The 17,855-nt window shown below is 30.6% G+C and overlaps 1 protein-coding gene across 1 annotated transcript in view; it reads left to right on the forward strand.

Moving 5' to 3' along the window:
• The window catches only part of Eys (EGF-like photoreceptor maintenance factor), a 1,514,165-nt gene that overhangs the window by 353,196 nt on the left and 1,143,114 nt on the right, over nt 1-17,855 (forward strand). The window contains 1 exon segment of the mRNA XM_077109730.1: nt 7,972-8,083. Coding sequence (XP_076965845.1) covers nt 7,972-8,083 — 112 coding nt within the window.

Below are 17,855 nucleotides of genomic sequence, written 5' to 3' on the forward strand. Positions count from 1 at the left end.
ACATGTAAATAAATAAATAAAATAAAGGTATTGTGTCCATCTACAACTAAAAAAAATACTTTAAAAATCAATCACAAATTCTATTTCTGGCAATATTTTTAACACTCATTATATCACTTGAAATTTTAGAATTTTGTTAATTATTTGTCCAAAACTGGACTAAAAATAATTTTTGATATTTTGCAGACACAATGCCATTGTTATTTGTGTGTATTTAGTCACTGTTAATTTTTTATTAATTTAACAAATGTTTTTGAGGATCAATATGTGTCAGTGGCAGGGATACTATAATGGATTTTCTTTTTGTAATCCTGTATTTTTTCCATGAAAATATACACACACATACAACTGACTTTTGTGGAAATTATAAACACCAACAAATTTAGAAATGACTATCTTTGATGGAAAGAATAGGGAAGAAACTATCTTATATCATCTTTGATCAAGTATCTGAAAGTTAGGTGGATACTTTTGTTGTTTTTTAAAACTAAATTTTTTAGTTGTAAATGGATTTTTTATTTTATTTATTTACTTATATGCGGTGCTGAGGATCGAACCCAGGGCCTCACACATGATAGGCAAGTACTTTACCACTGAGCCACAATTCTAGCCCCTAGAAACTGTTTTCATAGATGATTCTATGAGCTTTTCTTTTTTTTTTTCCCAGCATAATTAGCATACCAATATTTTAAACATTTATCATTTCATTCTGGTGCAACATTCGAAATCCTCTGTTCTGGCTACTTTGAAATTTATAATACATGATTCCCATAGACTAAAGAGGATAAAAGGCAGGGAGCAAGCGAAAAGTCTTGTCAATGAGTATAAAGTTAGCAGGAGTAACTTCACATATTCTCTGCATAGTAAGCCAACTAAGTCAATAGTATGCAGTGTCCTTGTTTATTTCCCTGGAAGTGTTCCACCTAGAACATTGTGCCTTAGAGGGTGAATATAAGGCTTAAGGAAAGTTGCAATAGTGATCAAGGCGTCATCTTGGTCTGCCAAGCTTCCCCTCTACAGATTTATGTTCATTGTACTATAAGAGAGAATATATATTAACACAGATATAATATGATTGAAAAAACAAGATTTGCCTGAAATTTTAAATTAAAGTGTCAAATTTGAAAATTAAAAAGCAGATAAATACCTTACTTGTTGATATCTTCTCAGACCCTTTTTATGTCTGAGACCATAAATCTCTATCCTTATTAGTTAGGACTGCTTCAATAGACCATGTGAGAAATAGGCAGAAAGGGTAGAATGCAAGTGAAGCCTAAAATAACTTAAGATTTAATAAGACTTATTTATTCATTATTTTAGAAATATGAGCTGATAAGACTGTAGAATTCAGGTTGATTTAGGAAAACTGGTATCAGATATCTCAGAGATTTATTTGAGAAGACAAGACTGGTTGTAGGAATGAGGATGGATTTTACTAAGCCACCCGTGTTTCTCAGACTTCACTAGAAAACCAGAAGATTATCATCTTAAGAATATAAATAAATACCTGGTTATTTCCTTGTGAAAGTTGAAAACTGAAGGATTGTATGAATCTTCCTAATATCTCATCTGTCACAAGACAACCTTAAAGTTTCCTACAGCTTCACCATACTTTAGGCCTGTTTCCTTCTGCCCTTGGTCCATGACCTTCTCAGACAACCATCCAAATGGCCTAAATACAGAGGTGTCTCCCCTTCCTATTAGAGAGCATTTACTTCAGAATCCATATTTTTAAAAGCTTTTCTCTGCCCTCAAAAAGCATTCATCTTTTTAAAATCCTCTTATCAGTTTTACACACCAAAACTATCTTCCTGAGGGACCTGTGTCCCATCTCTTTGAAACCATTAATAAAAATAGCACCTTTTCAGTAAGAGGTTAACATTAGTAAGCATCTGGATCCCAGTTGTAAAGCTGATTCCCATCTTGAAGACTGAGTAAAGTTATCTTTCTCTGGAGTAGAGCGAAATAGCAAACACATATGGCCTATGAGTTCTCCCAACTCAGTTCTTTAAAACTGTCTCATATGGGGGTCTGTTCTTTCTCCTCCATTGTGATGGGTGTGAATAAAATCTGTGTTGTGTGTTTAACTTTGTAGGCAATGAGTTTTTGCATTGGCAATAAGTTTCTCAAAATTATGTGATCTTAAAGTTCCCACAAAGTTCTGAGAGCTTATTTTAATTATCTGTATAAACACTGTTGTTTGCTAAAGCATGTGTCCTGGTGATTGTTGTCTTCATTAGAAAGGCCAAGCACCAGCTCGCACAGTATGTATTGGTGAGTATAATCTAAAACATTTTTCTAACCAATATTTATCAAACGTTAAACTGAGGTATGGGAAAGCACCTTACAGGGAGGGTTGGAATCCTCTTAGTCCTCAGGTATCCCATGATTCATTCCTAAACATAGTTAAAATTTTTAAAATGTGTTAAATTCCTACAGAATTATTTTCCCTGGTTTGAATTTTGGTGTGTATGAAAACAGATTATATTGAAAGTATCTTTAATAAACACTGATAATAAAACTCTTCTTTTAATATATGCATGAATATCTTAGAAAATTTACTCTTGTTCTTTATAGGAGGTCCCTCTAGCTGTATTTCTTTCTGGTCTTAGTGTCAAGAGCATTTGTTCTTTCTCATGAGTCAATAATACTTTTTATACATAAAAAAAACATTGGATATCATATATAATGGACACACTTTCACTCTGGAAATCATGCTAGAAATATTAGAACCATAATAATGGCCCAATGAAAGTGATAGGTCTTTAGGTATAGCATTTTTTGACATTTTCTTGAGCTTACTTTATAAAACTCACTACTTTTCACCTCCTCTATCTCCAACTTGAATCTAAGATTTCTCGTTGATTTCATGTGCTTTCAGATTTTCGTCAAGCAAGGCCAGGCTGTTGTACACTGGACAGGTAGATGACTACAGGGATTGCTGATTTGTTATGATAATAGGAAGTCACCAAGAATGTTTGGTTCTGGAATTCCTACTGCAGCTGCTTGGGGTTGATGCTTGATAGGTATCATTAATTAACATTTTATGGATTCAAGATGCCTGTAACAGCTAGCATGTTTACAGGAAGACGAAACCAGAAGAGATGAGGGGGAAAATGCATGATATTTGACAACCAAAGGAATCACTCTATGGACACATGAATTACAGAAATATATAGGGTGATTTCATGGAATAAGAGATCCCATTAAAGTTTATGACATAAGAAATGAGAATTCCTACAGTAGATTACTTAAATTTGAGTTATATTTCTGTGACTTATCAGATGAGAGAAATAGAAAGTTGTATATAATCTCTATCCATTTAAGTTCCACTTTTAAAATGTAGACAAGAATGTTACTTATGTCAGGAAGTTTTTGGGGAATTACAGAAGTGGGTAGATATAAACATATAAACACTGTGTAATTGTGGTCCATCTTGTTTGACCTAGATATGTATATATGTGGCTGTGTAACCAATGTGATTATGCAACCTGTACACTTGGAAAAATGAGAAATTATACCCCATTTGATTCAAATCTATGATATGTCAAGATCATTGTATTGTCATGAGAAACTAATAAAAAAAGAAGAAAAAGAAAAAAAGAAAGCAAATAATAAAAATAATAATAATAAACTCTTGTTTGACCTATATATATATAAACTCAGAAATGGGCAATTTCAGAGAACTTTATTGGGAAAATCCCTTGTATCTAAAGTAACAGCACAAGATGTACAAAAACACCATTTTTTTATGGTTAAAGAAAGCAGGATTTTTTTTAATAAGGTGGAAATCATGCTATCACTTTCATGGCATTTACCTATTGTATTCATGAGTGAATTGAATAAAAATGCCACCTGTAGGCTCTCCAGAAGATAGGTAACAAATATAGACATATATTTTTATTTCTTATATATATATATATTATATATATATATATAATATATATATATATATATATGATATGTATTAAATTTGTTAGAGATTGATAAGGATATTTCACCATTCTTTGGTTTTTAATATTTTCCCAAAGCAGTTCATTTTCCTATATTTATTCTTTATCTCTTGTTAAATCCCTTATTTTTGCTGGTATACTATTCATTACTTTGTAATAAACCATTATTACAGAAAAAATGTCTACTTATTCAAGTAGAGGCATTGGCTATAAATTAACCCTAAAAGATAGTGAAATGAGTTTGTTGTAATTATGAAACTTCTTTCTTTTGTCTGATTGAATAGTTTTCATAAAATATTATAAGAATGGTTGAACATATTACAGAAAAACATACTAGTCATTTTTATGAATTTCAAACACTAACCTTGTTAATACCTATCTACTTACAATATTTTATAACAGAACATTTTCATAAATGTTATTAAAACAATTGCAATATCAGAAATTAAAGAATGTTTTGAATCTCACATATTTATAACAAACTAATTAAAATAATAATATTAAAATAATAAATAATAGAGGGAAATTAGTACAGTAGAACAAGGAGTTCAGGGGAAGGTAGGTAGGGAGGGAAATGAAAGGTTCTGATGAGTGATATCAATCAAATTATGTTGTGTGCATATATGAATATCACATAATATCCCACTATTATGTATGATTATATGCACCAATAAAAAAGTTTGGAGAAAAAGTTGAGATTAATTAATGAATAAGCACTTGGGAGGTCCACAGATACCTTAAACTAATGTGTACATTGAAATAAAATCAAAAGAGCTTCTAATAAAAAACCATATTCCCAAACCAGATCTTACCTTCAAGTCTGACAGAAGAAAACTCTTTTTAATTTGCTCTTTATAGATATATATGGCAGTAGAATGTATTTTTGCATATTATAAATACATTAAATATAACTTATTCTAAGTAGGATCCTGTACTTGTTATTATACATAATGCGGAGTTACTCTGGCTGGATATTACAATTCAAGATTAGAAAAGTTATATATGATTGAGTCTATATTCCTTGTTCCTATTTCCCCTCCCCAACTTTCCTTCATTCCCCAGTGTCTAATCTAATTTTCTTCCCCTCCCCATCTTCCTTTGTTGTGTATTAGCATCCACATATCAGAGAGAAGATTTGGTCTTTGGTTTGGGGGAACTGGCTTATTTTCACTTAGTATGATATTATCCAGTTGAATCCATTTACCAAGTGGATATGGATAAATGCCATAATTTCATTCTTATTTATGACTGAGTAATAATCCATTGTGTACATACAGCACATTTCTTTATCTATTCATCTGCTGAAGGACACCTAGGTTGGTTCCATAGGATGACTATTGTGAATTGAGCTATTATAAACATTGGTGTGGCTGCATCACTGTAATATGCTGATTTTAAGTCCTTTGGGTATAGACCAAGGAGTGGAATAACTGCATCACATGTGGTTCTATTCTAAGTTTTCTGACAATCTCCATACTGTTTTCCAGAGTGGTTCCACCAATTTGCATTCCCACCAGTAATGTTTGAGTGTACCTTTTTCCCCACATCCTCACCAACATTTACTGTTATTTGTTTTCTTCATAATTATCATTCTGAGTAAAGTGAGATGAAATTCCAGTGTAATTTTAATTTGCATTTCTCTAATTGCTAGAAATGTTGAACATTTTTTCATATATTTGTTGACCAATCATATTTGTTCTGTGAAGTGTCTATTCAGTTCCTTTTTGCCTATATATTGATTGGATTATTTGTTTTTTTGTTGTTAAGATTTTTGAGTTCTTTATATATCCTGGAGACTAAAATGTATTACCCACACCTAAGATAGAGAACTACAGACTTTCTCTCATTCTTTAGGCTCTCTGTCTATATTCTTGATTGTGTCCTTTGCTGTGAAGAAGATTTTTAGTTGAATACCATCCCATTTATTGATTCTTGATTTTACTTCTTGAGAAGAAATATTTTTAAATAGTTCCTTGTTTCATTTCCTCTGTTACTTCTTTAATTTGCTTATATATCCATCTTGAAATTTGTGATACAATTACATATGTTATTTTTTGGTTGTTCAATGTGAAAGATAAATCTGTTCTCACTTATTACTGAAACCACCTTTCCTCTGCAACTTTCTCTCAATAGTTCATATTGTTGATTATTATTAATTTAATAATATCACTAAATTAAATATGAATTTAATGCTGTCAATCACATTAACTTAATGCATTAAATTTTATTTTTTAACAAACTATACATAATTTGTCTTGAATTTTATTAAATTAAAAATATAGGTGACTTTACTATTCTACCTACCTCTCCACCAATTCATCCTTTCTACCTACCTCTATCACCTATACTTTGCATTTATATTATCATAATTTGACTATATTACATTCAATTATATTAATGTGAATATATTTAAGTGTTCTCTGCTTTATCTAAAAGTTGAGCTTAAAAAGTGATATCCAGCCATCAACATTTACATTATTTTAAATATATAAATATTAACAGAAAAATTAAAGCTAAAATTTCATATTTCTTTTCCAAAGTTCCCTATTTTGCAACTTACAACCATTTGAAAAACAATATTTTATGTCTTCAGGCAGAAGAGCATATGCATTTTATTAAGAAATAAGAGCTTAATATATTAAGTTAATGTAGTCAACAGAAGAATTCTCCAGAAGAATATTTGAATAATTCTCTAGAACATGTGAATATAAATTATATATTAGAGTTGCTTTACTACATATTAATGTAGGCACAAAAATAGATATATTTAGTTTTCAATACCTATTTTTACTGTTGTAATTAACTGGGTATGTAATTGTGACTTCTTTTCTCACAAGTTTGATACATAATATAAATGACTGAATAAATACATTTAAGTTTTAATAAGAATTCATTTACTTACATATATGTTTTTAATATTTACTCTTTTTTCTCCCTCAACTTAACTTAATGTTCTATAGTTGAATTTTCATTTGCCTTTTCATTTTTTTTAACTGTAAAACCATTTGTGCTTTTATTACTTTGTGTTTCATTTTCATTTTGTTTGTGATAAATGCAGCATTTCATATATAGTTTAGTATGATCATTCCTATTTAGCTGAACATTATGCATTTCTCCTCCTGTCCAACTTATTGTCACTATTTTAGATAACTTTTAACAACAGAGGTAATACATCTATTCATATCATTTGTGAATAATTTGTATCATATGTCAGTGTCAATTTTTCTTCTCTTGCTGTAAATTAACAAGAAAACTGCCTGTCATTATTTATAAGAGTCAATTTAGTGTCAGTTTAGGTTATGCTTTTTAACTCAGGAAATTAACAATCTAAGTGTTGAAATATGGAAGGTCAGATTTATCAAAATAAGTTCGGGGTGCAATAATAATGGAAAACCTGAGACAGAGAACTGGGCCAAAGAAAATACTAAGACAATATAGTTAATGGATATTTCCATTTTTTTCTTCCACATAGTCTTAATTTGTGAAATTTATAGAAAGATATGTGATTCATCATCCTGGCTCCATAACATGTATAAAGCTCATGGGTAGATCCAAATGTCCCTATTCCCGTGGATTCATTACTAAATAGCATTTAATAACTGTGACTTACAAAGAACATTTTGCCCTTGGTGACATACATAAAAATGCTATTGATTCATTATTATTTTTATCTCATTAATTTTTATTTTCTATATCCTAACATTTGATTTCCTTCCCAATAATCTGAATCATCTATTCCATTCTAGACTCTGAAGCATAAGACAAAGTAGTTAATATCCACGCAGACTTTGAATGTCTATAAACTCCAAGATGTGTCTGCATATTAGTTCTAGTAAGAATTAGTTTCAAATAAGGTGAAATAAGTGAGTTCTGACAATAATATATGACATTCCTTTCTAATGAATTTAGTCTTAGTTAATTCCCCTAAATAGATTAATGTGCTTGGGAAATTTTAAGAATTATAACTGTAACCTGCTTGCCTTATTAAAACTTCACATAATTTTCATTATTTTTCAAGTTACAAGATGTGAAACATACTAATGAGTATGCCTCACAGCCCTTTAAGAAAGCAGCCACCTGCATTGACCAACTAGGTAATTATTTCTGCCAATACATAGCTCCATTTAAAGGTAATGAACACCAAGGGAGAAGAAAAAGCAAACATAATTAACTTCAAAAAGCATTTCTATCTCTATTCTGAACTCATTTCAGTCTCCCAACAACATTATTAGTCCTTCATTTTCTTAAAGATAGTTTCTAAAATGACCAACCAATTATCCTTTAGGCAGAAACTAGAGTGAAATAAGCTCCTTTATACATTCATAAAAACAGTTGAGTTTCTTTTTTTTTTCTTTTAGAAAGGCCATCAAAGAAACCAAATAATACAATGAAAACTGAATTCTATTATAGTCTATCTTATTTTATTTGAAATATTTCCCCCATTAGCAAATGGAACTGGAGAACTTTTCTTTTTTTCCCCCTAAACTAAACATTTAAATCTTTGAATGTAGCCATAGTTAGTTTGATGCACTTTGTTATTCAGCTTCCTGTTATTATAACTATTACCTGAGATAATCAAGTTACAAAGAAAAACGGTTTGCAGCCACCCTTTGTGATTTTCAGTCCATGATCAATTGGCCTCACTGCTTTTGGACCTGTAGCAAGACAGCGCATCATGAGCGCTGGTATGGCAGAGGAAAGATTGTTCACCTCATGACTTGGACTTGAAGAGGAACTGGAAGAGGATGTGGCTGGGGTACATTATCGCCTTCAAGGACATGCTTAATTCCACAAGAAGGCCTCCTACTAGGTCTCACCTCTTTAAGTTTTGCTGTCTCCCCATTGCCCCAAACTAGGGCTCAAGCATTTAATACATGAGACTTTGGGAGACACTTATCCTAACCACTGCATAGGCTAAGCCATTCATGGATATTTTTTATTTACAATCAGATTTGATTTTTAACTCTTTACCTTCAGTAAAAGTATTTCATTTTTTTCAAAAATCTAAAAATTCTTATTTTGCCTTTTACAATCCTATTTATAAACTATTCTACAAGCTAGTATATAGAAAGTAACTCACTAAATATTTCCTTCAATGTTTGTATCTTTATCCCAGGCCATGAAACTTGAAAACTTTTCAATTAAATTGATTTAGAAATTTTTAAATGTTAAACCTATTTATTTTGAACATTATTTTATTAAAACTACTTATCAAAAATTGAAGATTATACAACCCTCTTCATATGTTTTGCATGTAGTTAAACTAAGTTATAGTTTTATTAGATGTTGAATTGAAATAAAAATATATCTACCTCATTGAGTTAAATATAGATAGATTACTGAGGTGTATGATAAAAATACCATGTTGCCTGCCAAAACTAATACTTATTGTTTAATTGTAATTTCTATGTGATATTCACATAATAGGAAATATTTTATCATGTTTGGGTATATAAAATGTAAATGTATGTTTGTTGATTATACATTCTAAAAGATATATAGGGAATGGTCTAAGTAAATAAAAATCAGTTTTCATTTTAAAGATAAAATTTTCCCAGCACTGAGGTCTTTGATACTCATTTTTCACCATTCCTCAGAGATCTAGCTGGTTCCAGGTATAGGCATGAGATTTGGAGATGATCATTGGATCATGGACACTCCTGTAAAATTAGAAGATAGGGAAGTGTTAAAGAGAGAGAGAGAGAGAGAGAGAGAGAGAGAGAGAGAGAGAGAGAGAATGTCAGAGACAAAGGAACTAACTGAAGGCCACTGACTAAAGTTATAATAATTTCAGCAACAAAATTAAAAAAAAAGAAATAATGTTATCACCCCAAATGCAAAATTAATACATATGAGGTCATAGTGATTAGTGATTAAAATTAAATGATTGAATAGGTAAATGGGAAGGAATGGAATGTCTTCTATATAGAATATTCAAAAAATTTACATTAAAGGAGGTGGAACCTAACTCTCTATTCTTTAAGCTCAGGCAGCATGATAGTAATTGCCCTCCAAAAGAGTAGAATGTGGAAAGAGGAGCTCATAGAGGGAAGAATAACTTTATACTGAGAAATCTGACACTCATTACTCAATCAAGTCATCAAATTTAACATCAACATTGATAAGTCATTTTAACAATTTTGATATGAAATGTGAAAAATGACATTTTATATTTGTAATCCTCCTGCCCAAAATATATTATCTCATTCTACTCATCAGAAAAATCAACAAAGAAACCCAATTGTGAAACATTCTAAAAACTACTTGATCAGTATTCATCAAAACTGTCATGCACATGAAAACCAACAAAATCTAGGTGATTTTTAAATACCAAAAGGAGACTAAGGAAATATGACTACTAAAAGTAGTATAATATCTGGGAGCAAAATAAAGTCATCATGTCATTGAACAGAAGTATTTTTCTTGAAAAAGTAAGAACATCACCTTAAAAACAATAAAATCAAAATAAAGTATGAATTTTGATTTATAATAATGTGGTGATATTGGTCCTTTAATTGTGACAATGTGTTATAATAAATAACAAGGTTTAAACCAGTTTCAAGACAGATAGGACCTTCTTGTATTATCTTTACAACTATTTGAAAAATTTAAGACTGTTTTAAAATATAAAATTTAATTAAAAATAAATGATTGCAAATAAAAATTTCTGAAGTAAAATAAGTTGCATTTAAAGAAAACTGAGTATATATCAAAAATAATAACTGTAAATAATCATAAATATTTAACCATTACATCCTGAATATTTTAATCTATAAATTATAATAAAAAGAAGAAATTTTCATTTATTTTCAATGCCTTATTTTTAAAGAACACACTAAAGTGTTCAAAGGAATTTCACATAAACAAAATAGAACAAAAAGCAAGTACAGCTAAACTATGATAAAATTCATGTCTCTGAGAGTATATTCTATTTTCTATATTATCTCTTATAATAAAATTCATACTATAGACAAATTAGGCAGTGCTATATAAAACACATTCTAATTTATATTTTTATAGAATTTTTTCAGCTAGAAAACTTGGCCTTTTATTAATGAACCTGCTATATGTTCTTCTTTCCACCTTAAACGTAGCTTAATTATATTGCATATAGATGAGACCATGTGAATGAGTTTAGACCAAAATAAAATGATAGAAGCTTTAATCTAGCAGTTTGATCTACAAAAGTATACTATACAACCTTTTTTTTTTTTTTTTTAAATAGATCAAACTGCTCTTTTCTCCTCCTTTCTTTTTGGAAGAGAGATACCTAAAAACAAGAGTACCTCCTTTGTATTGAGTGAGGAAACCAAAAATAAATGAAAAAATGCAAAAGTTTTGTTGTGCTAAACCACTGTGATTAAAGAGGTTTGTTACTCACAGCAACTCACATTACTTAACTGAGAAATTGTCTTTTGAAGACTAATGGGAAAGACTTTCTTGAAGCTGTCCTTGGAATTGATTTTTTTTAAAAAACCAAAGAATAAATATACTTTAATTAAGTATACAAATAATTCAATTATTAATCAATTTTCTTTGTGAAGTACAAAAATAACTTCCTTTTTTCTATTTTATTAATTTCTTATTTTCTGATTAATTTTATTCTGAGCCTGTTAGCAATTTAACAATCTATTTCCAAAAGAAATAGAAAGAATATACATAAAAATGTAATTCCAGCAGAACACAGTAAAACTCATAACATTTAGTAAGTATTTAGTTGATTCAGTAATTTTAAAAGTTTAGTTTTTAGAGTTAAGGAAATATGATTTAGCAAATTCTATTTCATGAGAGAAAATCCAGACCTTTCCCTATTTTGTGCCTCTCACAAATATTACAACATTCATTCATTCCTATTTGTGGCTGGCTGCTGCTCTTCATGGTCATGGGACATATGTCCTCCTTGCTCATAAAACCTAAATTATTTACTATCTGGCCCTTTATAGAAAGTATTTGCTAACCACTGGTGTAGAAACTTCGGAAATAGGCTACATCTTTATACTAGTGCTGTGGGTTTGTTCTTACAGTGCACATTTTATCTGTGGGATCTTTATTTGCACAATAACATACATTGTGTTAAAGATACATGCATCATCTTTCTTTTAATAAGAAACAGATGACTACAGTGTGCACAATTAAATTATTATTTGTCCATTTAGAGTAAAATTTACATGAAAAATGCATTCATTTTCAATTTAAACATTTATGAACTCATTTTCTGAAAATTTAAAGATAAAAAAGAAAGTATAAAGAAGATGTGTATTCTGGTTTTTTAAATATGTAAATCTGTAAGAAATGGGGACATAAAAGTAAGGAATTTAACCTAGTGTAAACATTTTCCCATTTGTAAGGGTTATATTTCATTGCAGTTTGTAACATTAAAGTATATACTACATAAAGGAATCTATCCAAAGTGTGGACTTGATTATATAGTCTGATTATGGAGGCAATAGGAGATAATTAGAAAAATTTTGGTATAATTGCTTCTGTAGAGCTGAATACTGCAGTTTGTTATATTTGTTAGTTTCTAGTATTATAATTAGATCTTCCACAAATAGCATCATTTTCACACATTTTTAATTCTATATTTCCCTTTTGAAATCTTTTATCTTTTTTTTTTTTCAAAATAGTAGTAATACACATGCCCTTATTACAATTCTGTTTGCATGTAGTGTTCATCCACTGGACTTAGAAAATAATAAATTTTGATTTAATCTGGGCTCCCTTCCAAATTTTAGTCTTAGGGACTAAAGCTAGAAAACAAACTTAAAAAAATGTATGTTTATTTTAAAAGAAAGGGCTTTATTATTTTGTTTTCTATTCATTATAACTAAATTTTACTTCAGAAATAAATGAAAAAATTTTAATAGATGCAAATGAATTTTCCTTTACCTTATTTAGGTAATTTTTACTATTCATCTGTTAAGGTCTGTAAACAAGTCTGGATGGTGCCTGGCATTTTGCCAGAGGGAGTGGTTAATGTTAGAGTCTATAAACAAGTCAGGATGGCGCCTGGCAAAATGCCAGAGGGAGTGGTTTGTGAAGTAATGCCAGCGAGCCATTAAGTGTGGAGATTCCTTATTGGTTGACTGCTGTATCTATTTTAAGCTGTGTGGAATGTATAAATACCACTCCTGTCCTACAATAAATGGCTCCCACTCCTGCTGTATCAATGTACACAAGTTGTTCCTCACCCCCTGGTTAGTTTGCTGCAGCCGGACTGCGGCATTCATCTGTAGAAATTCTCACAATATAGATTACATATACCTTCTGTATTTTGGTTGCTATGACTTTCTACTTTAATTACAATAAACAGATATAAAGTAGCTACTCCCATTAGATACTACTCCCAATGACTGTTGTCATTGTCCTATGTATGCATTGCCATGATGAATCATTGCTAATTTAGCACACCCTATATTAAAGACTTCTATGCTTAATACTTTAAAAAATAAATTCTGATAGGAATTTATCTTCCTAAGAAAAACATACACTAAAGCAGTTTTTATTGTTTCCATGTGTGGAATACATGATAATGAATAATGGCTTAAAGCACAAGTTTTCTTTCTATATATCAACTGAAATGAAAACTATTAGGAATAAACATACATGAACATACACACCTAATATTTACCACACTTACTCCTTTTCTCACCAGCATTAAAGAGAATTGTATATGTGGCCATGTTTTATAAACACTGGTTATTCATATTTCCTTAAAAAATATGATCAGTGCTAAATAGTAATGCAGCTCTTACCCAATCAGCAATTTAAATCCTAAAATTAATGTCTATAAATTATAACAGTAGTAAATAAAGGGTGAAAATGATGAAAATTTGCTCCTGTCTGAATTTAAACACTCTTGTCCTTACAAGTGAAGCACTCAAGGTGGCAAAGTCTACTTTCAAAAGTTGGCATTTTCTCCATGGATAGAAACAATCACATCTCTTGAGCTTAAAACTGTTAACTACAGAAAAGTGCGATTCAGCTGTATGACTCTATGAGTTTACCCTTTTTACATTCCATGTATAAATGACACCATTCAGTATTTGTATTTTTGTGTGCAATTTATTTCACTTAGGACAATGTCCCCCAGGTTTATCCAAGGATGAAGTTGGGTCAACGGAGACCATATTTTAGCTAGACTGTATAAATAAAATCAAGACCCATCATATAGCATGACGACTACAGTAAATAATATATTATATACTTGCATTTTGTCCAATAGGTTTAAAAAATTATAAATATATGAGATAATGTGTATGTTAATTAGCTTATTCCAAAACATATAATATATTGAAGTACCATGTTGTACATTCTAAGTATATAAAATTTTATTTGTCAATTAAAGTTTGACTCATAAATTCAAAATTGTATGTGTATATGTACTAGTAGCTAAAATTTTGTAGATTTTATAATTAATAATATCAACTGTTTTCTAATTGAATTTCATATACTCAAGGAGACTTGGGAGAAAATAATATAGTATATACCATTGATAATATTATATTCTTTGAATCTCTATTATGTTTTGGTGCTAAAATGTAAGTTGTTACTTAATTCTTGTAAAATATACAATTTTTCAATATGTAAGCCAAAAGGACAAGGCTTTGTTGTAAATTATTGCGCAGTTCTCAAGAAAGTTGGTGCTTGAATTAATAAGAATGCCATTTTAATAAAGCTATTTTCAAGCAAGTAAAATGTAAATATTGTTTGAATGAATATCTTATCTGCTAAAGCTTTAATGACACATGTCTCTAAATGTGTAGCAATTAAGATAAAAAAGCTGAAATGGTAATTAGCCATTAAACATGTTTGCAACAGAAAGTAAACAGAGAAGAAATAAAACTCAGCAAAAAAACATGCTTAAGTATGTTGAAAGCCAAAATAATAATGCTGTTTTCTGGATAGGACACTTTGTTATGGGAACTTGTAATTAGAAAGCAGATTTAAGTATATATTTTTAAGTGTTTGTTAAGTGAAAAAGACTAGAGAACATATAATGGAGCAATTAGTTTTCAGCCTTCACAAGCTGTACCTTGGTCATTCTTCTACTGAGCTACAATGAGATTTTATAGAAGCTATAACTTAATGCTCCAGTTTGGTCAGTCTATAGTTATACTAAACATTCTTGGAGGACAAAATATTTTGGTTCAACTATACAGGCAATGATCTGTATGTTTTGCAGATGTCTAAAGGTCCACTTGAGATCAATTGAGAATATTAACAAAAAGTAATATTGAAAGTGTCCACAGGAGTATTATTTTGGAAAAGTGGTCAAATAAATAGATGGAAAGTAAAATGCTAAGCTTGTAATAAGTTATTGATCCAATTGCAAAAATTTATTAAGTGCTTGATGTTAGATTGTGTCTTACATTTATTCTATGTAAACAGGATTAAATCATCTTTTTTGACTTTAAGAACTTAATGATAATGCCATTTTGATGCCTTTTCTGCAAAAATAGCATAAGAGAAAAAAAAATTGTCACTGACCATTGTGTCAACATACCATATTAAACATACTACAGAGTTTAATCAACAAGTCATTTTACATACAGTCTAATCTGGGTAAAATAATAGAGCAATGATAGGATGATAGGTCTGGCAGTTGAAAAAAATGCCTATAGCCTACAATTAATACTAATCATTTTTGATTTGCATTGTCAACAGGAAATAATATGTTCTTGACACTCTAACAATGAAGGAAAATTATAATTAAGTTGAAAATTACAGAGAAGGACTGGTCTGCAATGAATCCATAGTAATCCGAACAATTTGCAGAATTGGAAAATGAGGACACTGCTATTGTTTTTGAAATTCTTATCTTAATTTTCAGAATACTACTCACCTTTAAATTTAATATTATTCAGCAATTCCCTCCACATGTTTACCTTTTCACTATAAATGCTTTCCAGGTTGATCAAATGTGTTCAAATGTGTCAACTACCTATTTTCCAGCAAGTGAAAAGCAGCTTTACCTCTTCAAATTGAGCTAAGTGTATGTTGATGATTCGGAAACTCATGTCATGCATTTCTTAGGACTATGAATGTTCCAAGAATAAATTCAAAACAAATAAAGTGGAGAGCAGAGGCACTAAAGAAAAAGAAATACAGAAAGAAAAAGCATAGAAATTGACAAAAAATATTAAGTGTAGCAAGATCTTTCCCTGTATGAATGAGACTGATGTGCTTAGTACTGAGTCCAAACCAGGCATACCAACTATGAAGACTATCATGCAAAGTGAAATAAGGCAGTCCCCAAAAGCCAATGGTCAAATGTTTTCTCTGATAGGTAGAAGCTAACCCATAATAAGGGGATGAGGGGATGAGGGGAAGAATAGAAGTTCACAGGGTTAGAGAATAGGAATGGAAGGAAGGGAGGGGGAATAGGAAAAGGAAAGACAGTGGAATGAATCAGACATAATTTTCCCGTGTGTATATGCAAACACCACAATGAATTGCATCATCATGTACATCCACAAGAATGGAAATAAGATATATTCCATGCCTGTACAATTATATCACAATGGATTCTACTGTCATGTATAACTAATAAGAATATATATATATATATATATATATATATATATATATATATATATGAATGATAGGGATAATAGGAAATCATTAATCTGGCAAAGCATAATCAAATGTATGAGAGATCACTCTATCTGAAGTGAAATCTACTTCTTTTCTTTCTGATTTTTTTTTTCTTTTAGAGAAAACTGGTAGTAACCAAGACTTGCAATAATCAAGCTATGGTCTAGAGTAGAGGTATGTAAAAAGACATGAGGTAATTGGATGATTTCAAGAGGTATTTAGGTAATACACAAAATAGGCTAGGCTTTGTGATATTCAGATGTGTAAAGTAAGGAGAAAAAAAATAATGTTCATATTCCTGGATGAGTAAGTGAATTATTGTTTCAGAGCCACATGGGCTAAAGAAACAGTTTTAATGAAGAAGGAAAGCAACAGAACTTCAGGCATCCTGAGTTTATTAGATTATTGTAATTTGTTAAAGCTGGTGCTTCCCTTCAGTATGCTAATGTGTATCTGAAATATAGGAGACAGTTCTGGAAGGACTATAATTGTATAAGGTATCATTTAGGAAAATATATATAGAGAGAATGACCAAGTTCTTTTCTTAGAATAGCCGCTGAGTAACACTAAAACATGTGGAATTGCTAGAGAAAGGAATGTACAGTAAGAAGCACAAGGTAAGGACAAAAGAAAAGAGAGTTCCAATTAGTAAGAAATGATAAGAAAATGTCAAATGGTTCTGGGAGTTGTTATGGTTTAGGCATGAGTTGTCCCATTAAACTCATTTGAGAAAATGCAAAAATGTTCAGAGGTGAAATGATTAGATTATTAGAGCTTTAGCCTAAAACTGAGTGGTAACTGTAGGCAAGCAAGGTGGGGCTGGAGGAAGCAGGTCACTGGGCGTGTACCTTTGAGGGTTACATTTTGCTCCTGGTGAGCAAAGCTCCCTTTCTGCTTTCTGGTTGTCCTTTCCTAATCTGCTTTCCTCTGCCATTCTCTTTCACATGATTTCTCCCCTAACCTTGGACCCAGAACTATGGAGTCAGCCAGCCATGGAATAAATTTCTGAAAACATGAGCCCAAATAAATTTTCCTTCTTAAGTAGTTCTTGCCAGACTTTTTGGTCACAGCAGTACAACACTGCATATAACAGAAGAGTGCAGGGTGATTTGTTTTGAAAATATTCCAGAAAAATTATGAAAGAGGCCTTTGTGCCATCCCAAGAAGAGTTTAGTAGAGTTTGCTTTTTGATGGTGAAAGGGTATAACAGATGAAATAAGAAGGTAGCAATACCAAGACAAGATTACCTTCCTGAAAATATTTGACAAGGAAGGAGAAAGGAGATATTGGCCAAATGGGATGAAT

The sequence above is a fragment of the Callospermophilus lateralis genome, chromosome 6 (assembly GCF_048772815.1).
Source record: "Callospermophilus lateralis isolate mCalLat2 chromosome 6, mCalLat2.hap1, whole genome shotgun sequence".
NCBI lineage: Eukaryota > Metazoa > Chordata > Mammalia > Rodentia > Sciuridae > Callospermophilus > Callospermophilus lateralis.